The sequence below is a fragment of the Marmota marmota genome, unplaced genomic scaffold (genome assembly GCF_001458135.2).
Source record: "Marmota marmota marmota unplaced genomic scaffold, marMar, whole genome shotgun sequence".
Classification (NCBI taxonomy): domain Eukaryota; kingdom Metazoa; phylum Chordata; class Mammalia; order Rodentia; family Sciuridae; genus Marmota; species Marmota marmota.
The window spans coordinates 17488106-17506048 of record NW_025999932.1 but is presented as its reverse complement, the minus strand read 5'-3'; the positions used below and the strand labels follow the sequence as shown (position 1 = coordinate 17506048).

The 17943-nt window shown below is 32.7% G+C and overlaps 1 protein-coding gene across 2 annotated transcripts in view; it reads left to right on the top strand.

Moving 5' to 3' along the window:
• The window catches only part of Gpc5 (glypican 5), a 1301425-nt gene that overhangs the window by 525594 nt on the left and 757888 nt on the right, over positions 1 to 17943 (top strand). The window contains exon 7 of one of the 2 annotated variants that reach the window (XM_048800753.1): positions 13707 to 14374. The exons of the other annotated variant lie outside the window; for it this stretch is intronic. Within the exon in view, the coding sequence (XP_048656710.1) occupies positions 13707 to 13730 (24 nt within the window). The 3' untranslated portion in view covers positions 13731 to 14374. Of the gene's footprint in view, positions 1 to 13706; positions 14375 to 17943 lie in introns of those variants that run through there. 2 annotated transcript variants of the gene reach the window in all.

Genomic DNA, 17943 nt, shown 5'->3' with positions numbered 1-17943 from the left:
TGGAGTATCGGAAAGCTATTGATTTATGAAAGTTGATCTTGTATCTTCTACTTTGCTGAATTCATTTTTCAACTCCAGAAGTCTTCTGGTAGAGTTTTTATTGTTGTTGTTGTTTTCTTTTATTTTCTTTCCTAGATGGAGAATCATGTTATCTGCAAGCAGAGATAGTTAGACTTCTTCTTTTCCTGTTTGTATTCCTTAATTTCCTTATCTTGCCTGATTGTTCTGGCTCAAGTTTTAATAACTACACTGAATAGTAGTGATAAAAGTAGATATCCTTGTCTTATTCCTTATTTTAGATGAAATGCTTTCCATTTTTCTCCATTCAGTATGATGTTAGCTTTAGCGTGTCATATATGGCTTTTATAATGTGGAAGTAACTTCCTTTTATCCCTTATTTTTTCAAGGATTTTTAACAGGAATAGATGCTAGATTTTATCAAAGGCTTATTCTGCTTCTATTGAGATGATCATATAATTCTTGACCTCAATTCTATCAATGTGGTGAATAAACTTATTGATTTATGTATGTCGCACCAACATCCATCCCTGAGATGAAACATACTAAATCAAGGAGTTATCATCTTGATGTGGTTTTGAATGTGGATTGCCAATATTTTATTAAGGATTTTTGAATCTATGTTTATGTTCATCAAGGATATTGGTCTGTAGTTTTCTTTACCTTATTGTGTCTTCTTTGACTGGTTTTGGTGTCAGGGTTCTGCTGGCTTCATAAAATGTATTTGGGAGTGTTCCCTTCCTTTCAATTTCATGAAATAATTTGAGGAAGACTGGTGTTGGTTCTTCTTTAGACTGCTTGTGGAACTCAGCTGAGAATCCATCTGGTCCTGGGCTTTTTGTTGTATTGTTGTTGTTGGAAGGCTTTTAATTTCTATTTCAATGTCATTAGTTGATTTTGGTCGGCTTAGGTTTTCTTTATTGGTTCAATTTGGGCAGGTTCTATGTGTCTAGTAATTTGTCAATGTCTTCTATATTTCCCAATTAATTGGAATATAAGTTTTCAAAATAGTTTCTAATGATCCTCTGAATGTCAGAAGTGTCTATGGTGATATATCATTTTCATCTCTAATTTTATTTATTTGGAACTTTTCTTATTTAATTTGGTTAGTTTGGATAAGAGTTAATCAATCTAATTTATCTTTTCAAAAAACCAACTCTGTTGCATTGATCCTGTGGGTTTTATTATTCTCAATTTTATTAATTTTGGCTCTGATCTTAATTATTTTCTGTCTTCTACTGATTTTGGAATTAGCTGTTCTGTTTATAAGGCTTTGGGTCTATTATTAGATTATTTATCTGGAAATTGTCTATTTTTTTTAAAGTAGACACTCACTGATATACTTTTTCTCTTTTAATTACTTTCATATTGTCCCAGAAATTTTGATGTGTGGTATCACTCTTCTCCTTTGTTTTTAAGTATTTTTTCTTCTGTAATCCATTATTCATTTTAAAGAGTATTGTTCATTCTCCATGTATGTATATGGTTTCCTAACCTTGTATTTCAAAAACAAATTCTGTAATCTTCATATCAGTTTCTGAAGCAGATTTTCATTGGGTTACTGAGAGGATGGAGGGAGAGAGAGAGAGAGAGAGGGAGAAAGAGAGAGAGAGAGAGAGAGAGAGAGAGAGAGAGAGAGAGATATCTTGATCCTCTCCTATACCTTTGAAATATATTAGTTTTAGTCCAGGATAGAGGGCTGTAATCTCATAGATCCTTTTCTTTTGATAGGAAAATAAATGGGATCATATCTTTGTAATGGTGTACCTTCATTTATTGACTCCGTCCTAATCTTCTGACTATTGATTATAGAGAGAAATGAAGAGATGGATAGAATCTTGGTTGGGTCTTCTAGAGTGGTCAGAAGATATCTACTACCACAATTCCAGAACTTAATTAGCAGACAGTCTTTATGTTTTTAAAAATTGATAAATTTTATTTTTAGGAAAGTTTTGTTTTCATAGAAAAAATTGTAATGATAGTACAGAGAGTCCCCAAATATCCATGTCCCCACACAAGTACAATCTTCCCCACCATCCACATCCGACAAGAGAACAGTATAATTGTCATAATATGTGGGCAAATGTTAACATCATTATCACCTAAAGTCCAGATCAGAAGTAAGTCTTTATATTTTTATTTTATTGCTTTACTACAGAGATGGGAGCAAACATTCAGGCCTTTACCATCATAATTAGAAAACCATTGACTCTGGTCCTATGCAATTTTTTGTGCTCCATCACGCTTTTGTAATTATCTTGCCTTTCCTCATTTTTGTTTATTAGTAAATTGAATTGACTTTTTCCCTTCTCATAAAGCCATATATTTCATGTAAAACAGTTTATCTCTAAGATATGTTTGTTCTCAAAATGTTTTCTATTACTTTTGAATAAAGATTTAAGGAATATTCACAAAAGAATTACTTATTTGACTACAACTGTTAAGAATGTGTTTGTATTTACATTACCTTACAATGCCTCAAATGAGAAAACCACAGGTAGTCTCAATGTCTCAACAATGGGGCACATCTGGAGGGTAAGCAAAAACATTCAGACTCACTGCACAAAGATGGTTAATGTTATTAGCATTTTGACTTAAAATGAGTAAATATATTTCAATACAAATCTGTTTGCCAAAGGAAACCATTATTCATAAGTTAAATACATATACAAGCATATTTCTGTATACATATACTCTAGCATTATTTTATATAAAAGGAAATAAACCATGTATAGTTTTGGATATAAGCTTCTTTATTCACTTAATTGTATATTTTGGAGATCTTTCCATGTCTCTACACAATATAATTTATAATGACTACCTAGTTGTTGTTCTTTGTAATGGTGTATCTTCATTTATTTATCCAAGATTGTCTTTTACAATGTACCCATTATTATTATAAATAATATACTATGAATAGCTTCCTAGCTATGAATTTGCTTACCACTGAAACATATATAAAATATATTCCCTTAGGTGTGAAACAGACTTTTGCATACAGCTATAAAAATGTTCATATGTATTGTTCATTTTGTACAAAGAAGTTTTTCATATTTATTTTGGATTTCATGATAATTTAATATGTTTAATATTATAAGTATTCTTAATATTATAATATATTTTTATAGATAGATTTTTCATGTGATTTTTCAAGGATAATCTATATTTTCCCATTTTGTCATTTATTGCCCTTTATAAAGATCAAAGCTCTATTCAAAGAAGCTTGTAATAATAATGAAAAACTCATATAATTTATGTAAATATAAACACAAGAATTATTGATTTAAATGTAGTTTTTATTATTATAGTTGATGCCTTTGTGTTAACTCTATCTGTTATATTTTAATTTGAATATATATTAAAATAATTTGTTTTTCCTAAAATTATTTCATTTCTTTGTCCCCATGTACAATATAAAAATTATGATTTTCTCTAACATGACTCCCCATTGCTTCACCACTTTTGCTATTGATAATCTAATCTCAGAGAAACAGTGTATTGGTAATATTCCAAAACCTCTTTAAACATAACATAATTAGGGTACTCATCAATCACAGAAAAGATAAAGAATTTTCAAAGTTTCCTTTGTTACCTAATAATAACATGAAAACAAAACATGGATATAAACGTAACTTGCTAATATGGGTATGGAGTAGCTATTCAGGATGGCAGATCTATATGTTTTTACTGTGAATCAATATAATTTGTTGCACATTGGATAACATTGGGAAGTGTAATTATGCAGAATGCTTGTCAAGCTGCTGTTTTCAGTTTTTAAAAATGAATTACAATTTGAGAAAGGAAATTATTAAAGAAAGTAGAAAAATATGTCATTTCCTTCATGTAGTCCAAATCATCACCAATTCTACTTAATTATTCAACCTATTCTAAAAATCTTTAGAAATCCCATCATGTTTAGCCCATTTTCCACAACTGTTCATAGTCATAAAAGCATACCATGTACTTTACATTAATTGTGTTTAAATTCTAAGACATTGACCACATCTACTGTGAAGCATAAAAGACACATTAAATCCTCCCCAGAATTCATTCTGGATTTAAAATAGGGTGATTTGTATATGTCCTTCTTTGTAACCAGGTTGTTATTGAGATAATGTGCAGCACTGTAGTCAGTAGAAAATGGCAGAACCTTTTGCTATGGGGATATGATTTCTCTTGAAAATGGATGATAAATCACAATTATATAAACTGGGTGAAGACATAACATACCTATAGGCTGCATAATAATAATCATAGCAAGAGGAACCTATTGCATTTGCAAGATTAGAGCTAATCAGTTTTGTAGGGAGTGCAATAAATCAATTTTTAAAATGTCAAGTCAAATCAGGTGTGCTAAGCTATTAACTAGTATGTGGTTTACAACAAAACAAGAAATGAGTTATAGAATTTATTTTAAACACCTTCATTTGCAAAGCACATAAGAAATGCTAAGAGGTATGGTGCATTTACATATGCAGCAATCTTATGCACTGATAAGAAAGAAAAATTCAAACTGCAGAGCAAAATAATGCTATTTCTGTTTTATGGGAACTGAATGAATTTGTGAAATTAAGTTTTAAAAGTTAATGATCACTTCTGTAAGGGATTATGTCTTTAATATAATCTAGAAACATAAAGCAAAAGCAAATTAATCATGGGCATGTAATATATTCCACTAATACTAACTCTGTGGCCAAGAAACAGTCATGCCCTCTAGGGAAATGGGATACTTTTGCTGTCTACATGAAAACAATATTTATCTTCTAAAGTTAATTTTCCTGTAGCTATCTCTTGGGATTCATTGAAAAGGTGAAAGAATGAGTCAGCAATTAACGTTTTGGGCATTCGTCCATTTCTATTACTTTCTATTTAATTTTCATATATTGACATGTTGAATATTTTGTTAAAAAAATTCTTAAGAAACAAAACTCTAGACTCTAATGTTTTTTATGCCTAGTATTCTATTTTTCTAGAATAGCAAGAATTTACCATTCCATTTCTAAATTAATATGTTTTAAGTTTTTGATGTCAGTTAAACCAAGTTTCTGTTGTCAAGTTCATAAGAAAAATTTAGACTTTGCAAAATTTCTTATCTGTAAAATATCAAGTAATGATGTCAAAGAGAGAAGAATATTAAAATTAGGAAACAGAAAGCTGTGAGCTTTTGGGGGGGAGTAGTAGGGATTTATGCACTTATTCTGTATGTCATTTTAAAATGATTAATTAGGTAACAGTAAAAAAGGGTTGGCTAGATAACTATTTATAAATTGAAAGATTTTCACTTGTAGGAAATATATACTTTCTTTCCCCCTGCTTATTTATATTGTTTTATTTTATAGCCATTTTTAATATTAATGTTTAATTACTTATCCTTAACATTCTGATATTTTCTAAGAACTTCTAAAAATAAATCATCATGTTTCCTTTATACAAAGTAAAACAAAAAGGGGATTTTTGTCATTTTTTAGTAACATCCCAAATTTGCATAATCCTATAAAATACATAAATACGTATTTGTAGAAATTTCCAATTTTATCCCAGTGAAAGTATTGGTATTTAAGATATTTCTCTTGAAATTGTCCCATATGTCTGAACAGTATTTGAATATCCATATCTGTACTGGTGGCAAATTTAAGGATGAATTCTGCTTTGTAAAATAGTAAAATAAATTTTTTTTTTTTTTTGAAGAATGTAGAACATCAAGTATGATGGTAATCTTTTAGTGACAAAGTAGTAAGTCTCATGTTTTATAATAGTTTGGGATCTGGTTCTGAAATCGTGTTCCAAGGGGGAATTAAAACATTTTCTTTTTAAAGTATGAGTTGCATGAAATGATATATACAAATACTGAATGCGAAATTTGATGAGTTTTAACAAATTCTAAACCTCTGTGTCACTCATCCACTAAATATTTACTGAGTACCTAAGGTTAGCCCCTAGTCACTAAGATACAGATAATGAATCAGATCAACTCACTACCCTAGTAGTATGGGGAGAAAGATAAGAACAGTGGTTTGTCATATGATAGTCAGAGTTCTATAATATTAACATGCACAGGAAGGAAAGATGATGAAAGTATTCAGTTCTACTTAGGGATGCAGGTTGAGAAAGACTACCTAAGGGAGATTTACTTCCTATCCCACCTCATCAATTTATGAATTGACATGAAAAGTATGGTTGACTTAAAATGAAAACACCAAATTTATGTGGTAATTCAGGTCACAACAACCTTGGATCAACAACCCTTTCCTGAATTAAATTTTCTAGTTAGGGTCATAGAAGAACTCTTGGAATGAGGTCTGGTAAAACATATTATCATGAGATTTATTGTGTTTTCAAGACCAGTTGGGTTAATATTATTGTTAATAATCACATTCTAACTTTATTTTTGGTAAGTTAAATTGTAATATGAAAATTATTTTTACAAAAAAAAAATCAGTAACTCAAAATTTGTTAGGTCCCATTAAAGAAAAGGGCAAAGTTGTTTTCCAATTAAAAATATTAGAAGCAACCCTATGCCTATTTAAAATGGTGCAGTAAGTAAAAATTTGAGAGAGATCTTCTGAGGAAAGATGTGCTTATTATTCATGAATTAAAGGTATCTTATTTATTCCTACCTTGCTGTGGACCTAAGAAATAAATTACTTAAAAAACAAACTTAGGGGAGAGTTTGAAAACTAACTCTGAAGGAAATTTCATGTAAATGAATAGATAGATAAATAACTTGGGGCTAAAATTTAAAGGTGAGATCAACATCACCTTAGAATGTGCCATAACAAGGACTTTCCCTCTCTGTAAGCTAAAATGCTTAATGATATTACACAAAGGAGTTTATTTACTACAGAGGTTAACAGAAAGTATTTAATACATAAGAATTCATGTAAGTCAATTCTCAGAAGTGAAGATGCTCTTAGGAATTCTGTGTATTAACAAATTGATCTTAATAAATGAAATCTACAGCTTACTATTGACTTGAAAATTATTAAAATTTTCCTTATTTTCTTTATTTAAGAATGACCCTATGTCTAAAGTATGCTTTTTAGATGCATATTAAATGGCTAAAATTTGACCAAGAGCTGCCATTTTTAAATAAACATATTCCAACTATGAACTAAATATACCAATAATTTTTTATCACCATTCAATGGCTCAAATTTCAAATTACAGGGGCATAGAAACAGTGGCTTTACAAAAATAGCAGTACTGGGACAAACAAATAGCTCTATTTTACAGCCATAAATTGTTCACTGATGCCATTTTGCCATTTGTAATATGTTAGGTTATTAATAGGAAAGTTTAGGATAGCCTGAGGTCATTTCTCACTTGAAATGGTGTTTTTCAACCATTACTGCACTTTGGAACCACCTGGGAGTTTTAGAAATTACTGATGTCTGAGTTCCACCTCTAGAGTTTCTGATATAATTGGTCTGGGGTCCAGGCTGGACATTAGGACTCTGCAGCCCTAGTTGAGAATTGCTGCTCCAAAGAAAATTGAAATATGAGAAGCATGGAGATATTAAGCGAGACCCAGAAACAACTGAATTGCAGAAATTATGGCAAAGTAACTGATGCATATTAGTCAAAGGTAAGACACATCAGGTAGGGAAAATACACAGTGAAGGATTTCTCAAATATGTGTTTAGCTTGGATTAAAAATATTATTTTCTATTTAGAGATCGTGAAAACAACAATGTAAGTAATTTTTACAATAAAAATCATCAGCGTAATTTTTGTTAAAACTATTGTTGATAATAATTTTGTTTTATAAAATTTTGATAATGCTGAAAGACCTCCTCAAATCAGTCTTGTTAAATAAAAATCAGTATAACCTTGAGAGTCCCTGAAAGGTCAATTAAATTAGGCCAAGTTTTTTTTTTCTGATAGGAGGGTAGAGATCATTCCTTTGCTTTTGCTCTATTTTTAAAAATATATTAGCCAAATAGTTATAAGTCAGACTTTCAGGTGTGGAAATTATTTTACAGGTAATCTTTATTCTCTCAAAAAATAAATGGGACCACAAAATCTTTACTCAATTTTCTGTGGAGACCATAAATAATTGCTTTCAAGGGATGCTCAAATGAAACTGTTTCCCTGACTACAGGGGTTGGGTTGGGGTTTGGTGAAGATTTGTCCTTTGTGAGTAATGAGAACAGTGCATTGGATATAAAATTAGTAAAGAAATAATTAGTTTAAAAAACCTAAATTCCATGTTTAGCAAAGTTAATGAGTCCCTAAATTCCTGAAGCTGACTATTAGTGTAGAAATGAGCACTCCAAACCAACAGAGAATAGCCTCAATATTCATGGCTATTGTGCTAAAACCTCATTTCTTCTTATCATTCTGTATCTTCTAGCTCTAGTTTAGACAGACGATTTGGTTCCTAAAAAACTCAAAATGAGTTTTACTTTTGACAATGCCCTTTACTAGTGGGCTACTGTTTCATAGTTCTTTGTTTAGGAAAAGATTAAATTTACATTTAAAAAATTTTATGTCAAAATAATTGATAAGATACTTATCTGTTTTATGTTTTTTATTAGTTTAGTTTATGATGTATAAATATTTTAAAATATTTGTAGAAATTTCATTGACTGTTTTTTCTTGAGATACTGCATAGTGTAGCCACTTTTAAAATTTTTGGAAGCTTCTTTATTCAAGTCTTATTAGAGTCTGAATAATTTGAAAGACTATAGCTCTATGGTCATTTGAGATAATAGTAACTGATGTGAAGGAGTTCAAAAGACAAGATTGAACTAAGACAAGAATGAATCTAGGAGTTTGAAATTGGAGTCACTACTTGATAAAGTGAAAAAAATCTGTTTTATTGGAAAATTAGTTTTTATTTCTCTTAGGATTTTTGTAGAACAAATAACAATTGGCGGGGCGGGGGGAAGGGGAAGAAGGCAGAAGCTTAAGGGGAAATGTTGACTAGGTAAACCTGGGTGTTTAAGATCCATACTTAGATAATACTCAAAGGTCTTGAAAATAGACAAATTGGCTCTGTGACATTTAAGGTTTAAGGCTGCCATTTGTGAGTCATTCCACGTCTAATCAGATACTTTAAAATGCTTTCTACAGAGAAGGGATTTAGTAAACACTTAGTAAATAATTGTTGGATTATGGAATGAGGGCATCATGCCAGAAAATAGGGAAATTAGGAAAGCAAGTTTATGATTTACTCAGATTGTGGTACATTAGGTTTTGATAGAATGAACCTAGAAAGGGGAATGAGAGAAAAGATTAATGGAGCACAGCCAAGGCCAAGATCTCTAAACATGTGCTAGCCACCCAGGCAATTCATTGGATCTTTCATGTCATATATGAGCAGCTTATCTGGAGGTGATTTAGGTTTTCCAGAGTGAAAGAGTTCAGTCCTACGGACTCCATTTTCCTAATTCATAGTCCAGAGGCCAAACAGAAAAAGCAGCTGATTTTCCACAAGCAGCTAACTTCACAAGTTATTTTTCTGTACCACCTTACAAATTGCACATTTTCACAAATGTTGGCTCTTCAATCAAAGTAGGAAAATAATATTAAAACATGAGACTTGGTGTGAAGGGCATATTGTGTTAGTTGTTTCAGCCAGCAAATGAATCCTGGTAGACCTGTAAGAGCCTGCTGTTAATCCAAAATAAATAGCATGTGTTTTACTGGAAGTTTTTAGATATATCAAGGAGTAACTTGACAATAAGTACACAGCATACTATCAAGATAATTCCTTTTTTACATGCATGTGTAATTTGTGCTTGTGCTTGATTTTAAGAGATTTGAATGCCAGCCTTTATTTAATATATTCTGTGTCAATTGCTGTACACAGATTTTTTTTTTTTTATGGTGACAGGAGAGAGTAGTGGAGAACATTAATTCCAGATGGCTTTAAGCAAATATTAGAAAGGTGAACATTCATAGGCTTCCAAATATCTTTTGGCTAGTTGACATTTACAAACATTGAGCTAGGTAAGCTTCCTCTGTTAGCAATATTAAGGTTCACACAGCAAGTAAAGGATGTGTGAAATGAAGTATGCCATTCAAATACAGTAAAAAACAACAACAAAAAAAGACTATAACCATCATGGATGAAAATCAGAGAACCAAATCTTTGTTATATTAGTCATCCTATTAAGGCATCACACAAAGTTTAATTATAGCTTCTGTTATTTAAAATATTTGGAATTATTTGTTCTATTTTCACAAGTTCACTTTAAGGTTCATAGATTTTTTTGAATGCGATATTATCTATTTAAATGAGGGAACAATATACTTTGAATTCCTAAGAGTACCCTGTTGAAACTTAATGAGAACAGAAGGCAGTGTTAATAAGAAAAGTGGTATTTACAAGGATTGCTTAAGGATGCAAGCAGGAGTCTAATTGTAAGTCTTAAATTCTGGTATGTGTGCATCCTTCCAGTTGTATGAAAACACTATGTGTATTTTCAAGCTGTATGTTTTAGGAAAAGAAGAATTCCAACATGGTATATATTACATTCCCAAATGATATGCCAATTGGTACTTCAAATGAGAATCTAAAGGAAAGAAGTCTGAGCAACATGTGTTGAATGTAATTAATGTTTATATATGTGTGTGTGTTTGTGTGTGTGTGTGTGCAGGAAAATAGCATTTCAGAAATGTGCATTATACAAATAACTCTAGGATTTTCTTCAAGCTTTTAAAATTATTTTATTTTTAAAATTCCAATGTAATGGTAGCAACATAGAGATAACATAAAATTTACCATTTTAGCTATTTTTATTTTGAGGGGTGGGGACAGATATCAGAGATTGAACTCAGGGGCACTCTAGCACTGAGCCACATTCCCAGCCCTAGTTTGTGTTTTTATTTAAAGATGGGGTCTCACTGAATTGCTTAGCACCTTGCTTTTGCTGAACCTGGCTTTGAACTCACAGTACTCCTGCTTCAGCCTCTTGAGTGACTGGGATTACCATTTTTAAATGCACAATTCAGAATTGTTCAATATATTCACATCATTCAGTAATCAATTTCACAAATGTTTTTCTTCTTGCAATACTGAAACTGTACTCATTAAAAAAATAACTTCCCATTCCCTTCTCCTCTTTTGCCCTAACAACTGTCTTTCTACTTTAATTACTGTATTTGTTAAAATCCATGTTGTCTAAACTCAGAAATATGAACAATTTTTAAATATATGAAGATTATAATTGCAGAATTAAATTTATCCGTCTATTCACCAACTAATTCCATTCCTGTGTGTCTCTCACATATACATATGTGTGTGTCTGTGTGTGTATGCTCCTACTCAGGTATGTACATCCTCAACCACACATATACATACACAGACTATAAAGCATATATAAGGACACACACCAAAATATCAATAGTAAATGTTAATACTTAAGTCTTGTGGGTTATTTTCATTTTGTAATTTTTGTGTGAGTCTATTGATTCTATTATTCTTTAAATACAAAAAAAAGAAAGATTTGTCCATTTAAATTTTTTTAAAAACAGCATTTAGGAAAATAGATCATTCTTAAGAGCCTGTCATTCATATCTAAAAGTGTTCTCCAATAATAGGATAGTCCTGAAATTAGTATGGATAACCAATTATAAGAAATATAGGTCTTAATTTTATGGGAAATATTTTGGATATTAATTTAATAGTGTTACTTTTGATAAATATTTTCAAATGTTCTGCTTTGTTTTGTATCAGTTATGGTAGTTCATATCTTTCTAGGAATTTGTCCATTTCATCTAGAATTATATGATTTTCTGTCATAAAATTATTCAGAGTATTCTATTTGTCTCTATAAGGGCAGCAGCAATGGCCCAATTTTCATGCTTTATTTTAGTAATTTGAGGCTTCTTCATTCTTGATCAGTATACCAAAGTTTGGTGGGTTTTAAAAATATCTTTGAGCAGCCAACTTTTGTTTCATTGAGACCATAAACTTACCACACTTTTACATAAAACTACTGGGGTCACAGCAGCAAGAAATGCTTCCCATCCTAACTTTCTATTGCTGCACCTGTTTTTCCTTTCCTCATCTCCTTCAGTGTGGTTCAGTTCACCGCAAACATTGTGAACAGCTGGTGTGTGTTCAGCTCAAGGCTAAGACATAATAAGTTGAGACACTTACTGTAGAGGTTTTGGGAACAGTGGGAGCAGAAGCCAAATTGCTGTAAACAGAATAGACAGCAAGAGCAGAAGACTTTCAAGAAGTTGAGCTATGAAGAGAATGGGCAAAAGAGCTGAGCGTTAGTAAAAACTAACAAAACTTTATGTATATAGTTTCTCATATATATAGTATCTTTATATGGGGGGTAGGGATTTATAGAGAGTTGAGACTTGAAAAATAATACTTATTTAAAAATGTACCAGAGAAGCTATTTGAGAAAAATCTTTGAAGAACATAAATTGACAGACATATAAGGAAATTGTTCTTGAAGTATAAGCAAAAGCTTGTAATTAGAAATATACATGCACACATTCACAAAGGGCATATGAGTGGAGGAACTGTAAACATTTCATTTTGGCTAGATATCTTCATTGGTAGGTAATAAAACTGACTCTGGGAGTGCTGGGGTTGTGGCTCAGTGGTAGAGTGCTTGCCTAGCATGCATGAGGCATTGGGTTTGATCCCTAGCACCACATAAAAAACTAAATAAACAAAATAAAGCTATTGTGTTCATCTATAGCTAAAAGTATTTTTTTCTAAAAAATGACTCTGGATAGGCAGGTTTGTGCCACAGTGTGACACAGAATTATGTAATTCATTGTTTTATCTTAATCCCAGTTCTTGACTTCAGTGGATTATTGAATACCATGAGAAAATGGCCCTCCCTAAGACTCTTTAAGGATAGAAGGCAGTAATATTTGTAAACATAGAAACCCATTGATGATACCTAATTTGTTTATGGGAACCAGAAGAGGGTGACAGGAACTGAGCCCCAAAGGTAAGTGACCCCTCCCAAGTCACCACCAAACTTCTGTTTTTTTATTTTCCCCCGAGTGTAGTATGCTCAGGAAGGGGCAACTTTTTCCTAGTAGTGTATTGTTCACATTAGATCATTGACAAACAGTGTCTGCATACTGTGGAATTAATTTTCCTTCTATTTTTTTTTTAATTTTGCCTGTGTTTTATTGTTTTGGGTTTGCTTTCTTGTTTGTTTGTGTGTTTTTAATATAGTTCATGATTCTGCTGGTCTATAAAACTTCTTTGCATTTGCCTCTTTTATTTTCAACTGATAACATCCACAGTATTCTTGGGAAACTTTTTGCAAAATGACAAGAAGATATACCTGATATATCCTGCTCATACCTTCAATGATATCACCAGATACTAATGTTAACTTAGACTATTCTACCATGTGATAAGCCCTTTGTGGCTACAAATGAATAAATAAATAATAAGCAAAGTCAAATTGCCCTTGTAAGAAAACTCTCATCTCAAGCAAATTTCATCCTAGAGATACTGTCAGTAGTATTAAAGACTATACTATTTGCAATGACAAAATTTCTCAAAAGTATAACTGGAAAGGTACCCTAAAATTAGCTATACAAAGACATTTGAAGGCCCATGATGCTTTATAATGGAACCATCTTTAGTTTTTAGTTCTTAGTCTCAAGACCATTTGGAAATATTCACTAAGTTATCAGAGTAGAAAATTAATTTGGCCAAATTCTAAAAATTTTATATAATCAATAATTAATTATAGCCCAGCGGCCCACCTGCACGGTAGACAGACCACCCCAACTGGAGGAGGGGCCCAGCTGCCTGCCCATGCGGTCACCTGACGGAGCTCTGGACAAACATAAGGTCTCCACAACACCCCTCACCTCATCAAACACCTTATGAGAAAAACTGATGGAACTCATCTTGGAAAATCCCACCAACCCTTAAAACCCACCAACCAGTGGGAGTGGCTACCAGCTTCGTTCTGCAGCGGATAAGGAACCTGATTTACATCTCAGAGAATAAGAGTAGAGAGGCCACAGGTGGAAGCTCAAGTCCTCTCACACTGATTACCACCACTACCCTGAACCCAGAGACTCAAGCTAGGAATAGATAACGCCACCTAACTGGAAGAAAAGAAAACAGAGTTCTGAGAGACATTTTTTTTTCTCTTCTCTCTCTCTCTTCATCCATTCATCCAGTCTCCTCGACCCTTCCCCCTCTGTTCCTCGCAACCTCAACATATGTGAAACCAAGAATTGTGCATGAAAAAGGTCTTTAACAACTGAATCACCAGAATAATATAATACAGAGGAAGTGCATATGCCTCACCTCCCTCCCCCTTTTCTTTTCTTTTTTCTCTTATTTTCTTTTTCCCCCTCTCTTTTTTCTCTTTCTTTCCTTGTTATTTGTTTTTATCCTTCTTGCTCCCTCTATCCCACTTGCAACCCCCTAAATTTTACTATTCATAAGTAGGGTAATCTTATAAATACAGATAGGAGTTTGAATCTATACATTCTTACTTAAATTACCCGTTTATTGGTTAGAGCTCTCCAAAGTTACTAAGTTAGATTAACCCCATACCCTCACTCCTTTCCCCCTAAACATAACATCCTACACCTGAAATTCAGTTTTCTTCATGCTACCAGAAACAGTATGCCTTTCATGAAACTAATGACTATATTTGTAAATGATAATCGAAACCAACATTTGTAGACATAGAGTCTAGCTATAAATGTAGTAATAAGGAAAACATGTGCTTAGATGATGTACTATTGATATTGGGAACTGTTAACATTATCTTTCTCCACAAAAAGGAGACTTTGGTACTATATAAGAGCAATATAAATATATAGGGGGAAAATCAATAACACAACAGTTTCACAAAGCAGAAAGAAATGTGAGCAGTATGAAAAGACAAGGAAAGAAAGAACCACAAGCAATGCAGGTCAATTCAACTTTAGAAGAGGTAATATCTGCAGCAGAGGAATGTCAGATAAAGAATTCAGGATATACATGCTTCAGATGATCTGGAGTCTCAAGGAAGACATTAGACAGCAAAATCAGACAATGAAAGATCACTTTGACAATGAGTTACATAAACAAATCGAAGAAGCAAAAGATCAACTATACAGGGATATAGAGGTTATTAAAAAAACAAAACAGAAATCCTAGAAATGCAGAAAGTAATAAAACAAATTAAAAACTCAAATGAGAGTATTACCAGCAGAGTAGAACACTTAGAAGATAGAACATCAGACAATGAAGACAAAGTATTTCAACTTGAAAAGAACATAGACAGCTCAGTGAGACAGTTAAGAAACCATGAGCAGAACATCCAAAAAATATGGGAATATATAAAGAGACCAAACTTAAGAGTTATTGGGATACAGGAAGGTATAGAGGTCCAAACCAAAGGAATGAGCAATCTATTCAATGAAATAATACGAGAAAACTTCCCAGACTTGAAGAATGAAACAGAATTCCAAATCCTAGAAGCCTACAGGATGCCAAATGTGCAAAATTATAAGAGATCCACACCAAGACACATTATAATGAAGATGCCCAACATACAGAATAAGGAGAGAATTTTAAAAGCTACAAGAGAAAGAAAGCAGATTACATTTAGGGGTAAATCAATCAGGATAACAGCTGATCTTTCAACACAGACTCTAAAAGCTAGAAAGATCCTGGAACAACATATTTCAAANATGAGGACAACCACTCCATTCACAATATCTTCAAAAAAAATAAAATACTTGGGAATCAACCTAACAAAAGAGGTGAAAGACTTATACAATGAAAACTACAGAACCCTAAAGAGAGAAATAGAAGAAGATCTTAGAAGATGGAAAAATATACCCTGTTCATGGATAGGCAGAACTAACATCATCAAAATGGCGATATTACCAAAAGTTCTCTATAGGTTTAATGCAATGCCAATCAAAATCCCAACGGCATTTCTTGTAGAAATAGAGAAAGCAATCATGAAATTCATATGGAAAAATAAAAGACCCAGAATAGCAAAAACAATGCTAAGCAGGAAGTGTGAATCAGGCGGTATAGCGATACCAGACTTCAAACTATACTACAGAGCAATAGTAACAAAAACAGCATGGTACTGGTACCAAAACAGGCGGGTGGACCAATGGTACAGAATAGAGGACACAGAAACCAATCCACAAAATTACAACTATCTTATATTTGACAAAGGGGCTAAAAGCATGCAATGGAGGAAGGATAGCATCTTCAACAAATGGTGCTGGGAAAACTGGAAATCCATATGCAACAAAATGAATCTGAATCCCTTTCTCTCGCCATGCACAATAGTTAACTCAAAATGGATCAACATCAACGAGCTTGATATCAAAATAGAGACTCTGCGTTGATAGAAGAAAAAGTTTGCTCCAATCTACATATTGTGGGGTCGGGTTCAAATTCCTTAATATATGGGTATAGCACAAGAGTTAAAAACAAGAATCAACAAATGTGACTTACTCAAACTGAAAAGTTTTTTCTCAGCAAGAGAAACAATAAGAGAGGTAAGTAGGGAGCCTACATCCCGGGAACAAAGTTTTACTCCTCACATTTCAGATAGAGCCCTAATATCCAGAGTATACAAAGAACTCAAAAAATTAAACAATAAGAAAACAAATAACCCAATCAACAAATGGGCCAAGGACCTGAACAGACACTTCTCAGAGGAGGACATACAATCAATCAGCAAGTACATGAAAAAATGCTCACCATCTCTAGCAGTCAGAGAAATGCAAATCAAAACCACCCTAAGATACCATCTCACTCCAGTAAGATTGGCAGCCATTATGAAGTCAAACAACAACAAGTGCTGGCGAGGATGTGGGGAAAAGGGTACACTTGTACATTGCTGGTTGGACTGCAAATTGGTGCAGCCAATTTGGAAAGCAGTATGGAGATTTCTTGGAAAGCTGGGAATGGAACCACCATTTGACCCAGCTATTCCCCTTCTCAGACAATTCCCTGAAGACCTTAAAAGAGCTTACTATAGGGATACTGCTACATCGATGTTCATAGCAGCACAATTCACAATAGCTAGACTGTGGAACCAACCTAGATGCCCTTCAATAGATGAATGGATAAAAAAAAATGTGGCATTTATACACAATGGAGTATTATTCCTCACTGAAAAATGACAAAATCATGTCATTTGCAGGGAAATGGATGGCATTAGAGCAGATTATGCTAAGTGAAGCTAGCCAATCCCTAAAAAACAAATGCCAAATGTCTTCTTTGATATAATGAGAGCAACTAAGAACAGAGCAGGGAGGAAGAACATGAGAAGAAGATTAACATTAAACAGGGATGAGAGGTGGGAGGGAAAGGGAAAGAGAAGGGAAATTGCATGGAAATGGAAGGAGACCTTCATTGTTATACAAATTTACATATAAGAGGAAGTGAGGGGAAAGGGAAAAAAACAAGGGAGAGAAATGAATTACAGTAGATGGGAGGGGATGGGAGGGGAGGGGGGATATTAGAGGATAGGAAAGGCAACAGAATACAACAGACACTAGTATGGCAGTATGTAAAAACATGGATGTGTAACCGATGTGATTCTGCAATCTGCATATGGGGTAAAAATGGGAGTTCATAACCCACTTGAATCAAATGTATGAAATATGATATGTCAAGAGCTATATAATGTTTTGAACAACTGATAATAAAAATTTAAAAAAATAAATAAATTTTTAAAAAAATAATTAATTACACTGAAAGTGTCTTTCAAGTCACTTCAAGTCAAATTCTAAATTAAAATGTCTCAATGGATTGTTTTTTGTATTTTCATTATTAAACTTTAAATACACATGAGATTATGATATATTGAAACATTTTAATTGTGACCCAGGATTTCTCCTTGAGCAGCTTTTCATTCACTGGCTTATTACTACTTCTGTTGATGTGATTAAAAGCCTGCAACCTTTAATTTTATTTAATTAAGTGATTTAGTGCATTTTAAATTCAGT